Source organism: Gavialis gangeticus, unplaced genomic scaffold (genome assembly GCF_001723915.1).
Source record: "Gavialis gangeticus isolate Ggan-Ray unplaced genomic scaffold, GavGan_comp1, whole genome shotgun sequence".
NCBI classification, from domain to species: Eukaryota; Metazoa; Chordata; order Crocodylia; family Gavialidae; genus Gavialis; species Gavialis gangeticus.
In genome coordinates this window covers 5,309,966-5,315,049 of record NW_017729002.1, presented here as the reverse complement: position 1 = coordinate 5,315,049, position 5,084 = coordinate 5,309,966, and the positions used below count along the sequence as shown (strand labels likewise).

The 5,084-nt window shown below is 42.9% G+C and overlaps 1 protein-coding gene across 1 annotated transcript in view; it reads right to left on the bottom strand.

Moving 5' to 3' along the window:
* Positions 1 to 4,014: 4,014 nt before the first annotated feature.
* The window catches only part of TEKT5 (tektin 5), a 55,943-nt gene continuing 54,873 nt past the window's right edge, over positions 4,015 to 5,084 (bottom strand). The window contains 1 exon segment of the mRNA XM_019507384.1: positions 4,015 to 4,264. Coding sequence (XP_019362929.1) covers positions 4,015 to 4,264 — 250 coding nt within the window.

Here is a 5,084-nt window from a genome sequence, read left to right as displayed (position 1 = left end):
GGAGAGAGTAGTAGACATGCTGAAGGGTAGAGCTAGGATCCAGAGAGACCTCATCAAGTTGGAGGATTGGACTAAAAGAAATCCCATGACATTCAATCGGGACAAGTGCAAAGTCCTGCACTTAGGACGGAACAATCCCATGCACTGTTACAGACTGGGGACCATCTGGCTTAGCAGCAGCTCTGCACAAAAAGATGTGGGAGTTACAGTGGACAATAAGCTGAATATGAGCCAACAGTGTGCCCTTGTTGCAAGAAGGCTAACTGCATCCTGGGCTGTATTAGTAGGAGTGCTGCCAGCAGATAGAGGGAAGCTATTATTCCCCTCTATTCAGTGCTGGTGAGGCCACATCTGGAGTACCATGTCCAGATGTGGGCCCCCCCACTACAGAAAAGATGTGGAAAAATTAGAGTGCAGCAGAGGGCAACAAAAATGGTTAGTGGGCTAGTACCATGACTTGTGAGAAGAGGATGAGGGAACTGAGGTTTATTTAATCTGAAGAAGAGAAGACTGAGAGAGGATTTAATAGCAGCCTTCAACTATCTGAAGGGTCACTATAAAGAGGAAGGGGCTAGACTAGTCCCAGTGGTGGCAGATGACAGAACAAGAAGCAATGGTCTCAAGATGCAGTAAGGAAAGTTTAAGTTGGATAACAGGAAGAATTTTCTCACAAGGAGGGTAGTAAAGCATTGGAACAGATTACTGAGACGGGTCATGGAAGCTTTATCCTTGGAGGTTTTTAAGACCTGACTAGACAAAGCCTTGGCTGGGCTGATCTAGTTGGGGGTGGTCCTGCTTTGAGCAGGGTGTTGTACTAGATGATTTTTGAGGTCCCTTCCAACCTTAGTTTTCTATCATTCTATGATTCTCCTTTGCATTTTAAAATGGCTTTTATATTTTCTTTACTATAGCGTTGTCAGCTATGATTGCGTAACAAAGGCTGAGCCAGTTTTCATTTTAGCAGGGGCATTAATCTTATTTTATAAAAGAATCCCAATAAAATGGTAACTAAAACACAGGACCAGACTTTGGGCACTATCTGAGCCTTTCATGTTGGTTTTAAAACAGAATTGGTTCAGAAATTTCTGTTGCAAAGTGACCCTTTTGTGTGTGTGCAGTTTGAGTGGTAGGTTGTTTGTGTGGGGGGGTTGTTTGTTTTGGGAGGGTTGCATGATCTATTTAACTTTTTAAGACAAAAGTGATGCACCAGCCTGCACCAGGGAAGCCTTACATAGAGCCTTCCGTCACAGTGAATGGCCAAACCCTTCAGGCAGCGGATAAATTCACCTATCTTGGCAGTACACTGTCACACGTAGTTCACATCAATGATGAAACGAATGCCAGAATTGCTAAAGCAAGCATGGCCTTCAGCAGACTCCATGTAAATGTGTGGGAGCACAGAGGCATTAATCAACATCCGAAGGTGTACAAAGCCATTATGTTGCCAATCCTGATGTATGCATATGAAACCCAAAGCAGTATCTCTTGCTCAGTGTGCTGTACACAGTTCAAAGCACAAATTGGCCTGATCAGCCATTTGTGTGTCCACAGAAACCAAACCAAGCCAAAAGGTGATGTCATGGTGATCTTCAAATTTGAAGGATGAACAACAACAACAAAATATCATGCAGGAAATAATTAGTCTCAGAAGTGAAATAACACAACAAAGATCACACTGGCTGCATCTACACAGGACATTTGTTCTGCAGTGGCTCATTAGTACTGTGCAGTAGGGCTCTGCGAAGCTTCAATAGCTGATTCAATTCAGAGGAGATTTCGGGGACCGAATCTCTGAATCTGAATCAAATTGGGAGACCAAGTAAAAGCTCTGAATTGATTTGAAGCATCCAAATCAATTCAGAAAAGCTTCAGAAAAAAGATTCAGCCATAGACTAAACAGGCAGCTGACAGCTGCCTCCAGCTGACAAGTCTGTTGGTGTTGAGAGGGGGGGAGTGAAGAAGCATGGGGGAGGGAGGCATTGGGGCTGGGGTTATGACAAGCTGCCCAGCCAAGGTGGGGGGCGTTTCTTGGGGAGGGGGGCAGAGGGGCATGGGTTGCTGGCACAGCTTGCTCCAGGTAGAAGGGGGCAAATGGCAGCGGGGCATAGCCCCCGCTCCCAGCACTGCCGCGCCTACATCCCACACCACCCTGCACCAGCTGGCAAGTGGTGGCAGGGCAGAGCCCCTGCTCTCAGTGCTGGTGCGGGCACGGCAGCACTGGAAATGGGGGCTATGCCCTGCTGTGGCCTGGAGCCACACCAGCTCGACAAGTGGCAGCATGGCATAGCCCCCACAGCTCCCCCCACTGAAGAAACTGAGGCAATGGCTCATGGAAGAGCACATGGAGTCAGAATCAGAATTAGATCTCCACAGCTCCTGACTGAGTTCAGTCACCTTCGCACCATACTACCTTAGCCTTGTTTCTTAATGCAAAGGTTGAACTAAGCCTACAGCTTGGAGCACAGAACAGAGAATAAAGAACAGAGTAGGTTTATCCAGTGGCCTTTCAGCCCTGACATTGGTTCCATACATGGTTTTTGTTCCAAATACAATGTATGTAATGTATTTGTGCAGAACTACTGACAAGATCCCTGTTAGCAGTTCATAAGCATCAGTAGCATGACTTAGTAACTAAAACTCTGCTTACTTATAAAGAAGCATGAATAAATCCAATAAATAAACTATGAAAAATATACCAAACAAACTATTATTATTCCACTGAAATATGCTTTGATGCAGCTCTTACCATCCTGAGCCATTAGACTGTAATGCAGTAGACTGAAGACAAGAGCTTCCTATAAGAGGACAGCAGTGTGTCCAAACTGCTTAGAAACTTTTCTAGATCATACCTGTTTATGACAACCTTAATTAACTACTTAGTTCTATAGTCCGCCCTGTTTGTGCAGAGATTTCCCTGAATCTCCAAGCTCCAACTTGGAAGGTTAGCCAGTATAATAACGATCTTCACATTGGCCCGTAGTTGTAATTGGAATAATACTAGGGATGACTTTTGACCCTGTCCTTAAGAAACTTACAATCTGATACATGCTCAGTGTTGTCTTTTAGGTGGTATAGACTTGGGGCTGTATGCTATGTCTCTAAATGTACAGAAGTCAGGTGGAAGACTGGTACGGGCATAGTCTACAGTGGAAGTGCCCTATAACAAAACACAGAGTTAAAGCTTTCCTTATTCTAATAAAGCCCTTTGTTTAATATTGAAAGAAACTTTTTCCTGTCATTCATTACTATTGTCAAATGGTTTGCAAACTTGTCCAGGTCAAGCTCAATGTAACCCAAACATTAGACTAGAAATTCTTCAGTTTTGAAATAGAACCATAACTGGTTCTCAGGTCGGAATTTTTTTTATTTATTTTTTTATTTTTGGCATTTCTTGTACCAGAACTCATAAGACTGCTGTCCTCATTGGGTGGCTTTGGATAAATCACTTCCCCTCTGTGCCTCAGTTTTCACATCCGTACAATGGGCATAATGCTACTACAGTTTTATAAAGTGCCATGAGTTCAACTGGTGAAAAAGACTATGGCCCTCCTAAGATTGTTACCCTTAGGTCATACTTCAACCTAAATCATGCTTGAGGAATTTCACTCTAGTCCTAATGAACAAGTGTTCATTGTAACACAAAGTTTAGCATTAATTGGCAGAGAAACTAAGGGCTCAGGCTGCACTTCTTTCTCTTGGATGTGGCTCCTTCAGATCAGAGTTGAAACATGGTGATGGTGCCAGGTTCTCAGGTTATACAGATAAACAGAGTGTCAATCCAATATTTTCATCAGCCATAAATTAGCAGACAGATTTTTTGTGTTGTTTCAAGTTGATCTGGTTCTATCTGAATACAGCTGTTCATTCTACTCTACAGATTTCAGGCAGCTGAGGAGAATGAGTTTCTTTAAGGAAAGAACTGTGACTTTTTTATTTTGGTATGTTTATTTCTACTGGGCTTTGTCTTTTTAAAAAAATGAAAAATATTTCCTTCATAATTTGCAAACTTTTATGTCAGATAATGAAAAGATCAGGACATGCCAGGCTATTTCAAGTGTAGCCAATGAGCCGTGGGGTGCTGGGGAAGGTTTTACGCATGTCCATGCACTTCTTGTCAATGAAGAGGGAGTTTGCCTTCACAGAAAGGTCATGTTCCAGTCTTGATTTGTTAAGGACCAACAGCTGAAGAGTATCCTGGGCATCTCGAAGGCGTTGCTTCAGGGTCTGTAATGTGTCACCTATAGTAAAAACTTCATTGACGAGTCTGAAAAAGGAGGGGACAAGTTATCAAAATGCTTTTAAAACAAGCCCTTTCCATCACCTTCTCTGGATGGTGCATGGGTTGGATTCTTTTCCACAGTACTTACAGGATTTGAGTTTTAAAAAATCATAAAGGTGAACTGAACAAGTGAGGAAAAAATGTCGTCTTTGCCAAATGTGTTTATGTAGCACCTTGTGGACAAGGATGACATCCTGCTAGCATTGCCTCTTCAATGTCAAGTTTGGCTCTCATATTTGATATAGCTTATGATGCAAATTTTCTTTTTCCATCACTGCTCCACATGTAATGTCAGGAACAACATTACAAAATCAAATTCCTATTTGCTGATTTTGTAGCATACTTCTGAGATGGATGTTATCAAAGCATGTTGGTGGAGACATGCATATTGATATACCCATAAATGATCTGGGTAGGTGGTTGTGCTAAGTGTTTATGTATTCTGGCCCATCACTAAGTGGAACACTTCTTGCTCTGCTGTTGCTGAAGAAGCATACTAGTGAGGGCAAAGCTAACCCTTGCATTTCACTGAGCTGCAATAGAGTCACTAGGCTTGTAGCTCTGAAGTAGAGTTTTCCTATGCACTGCCAATGGCCAGATGTGTTCCAATGCCCTGTATTTTCTTTACACAGGATGATAGTTCAATGCTTCCCTGCGTGCATCCAGATGACCGTGGTTATGTGGTACATGGTGCTGCAAACACATTTGCAGTGCCACATACTGCACAGTCTAATGTTCTCCACACTGCGAGGGCATGCTACCTGAGTGTGTGCCACTCCATTTTTTTTCCACTTTTTTTTTTTTT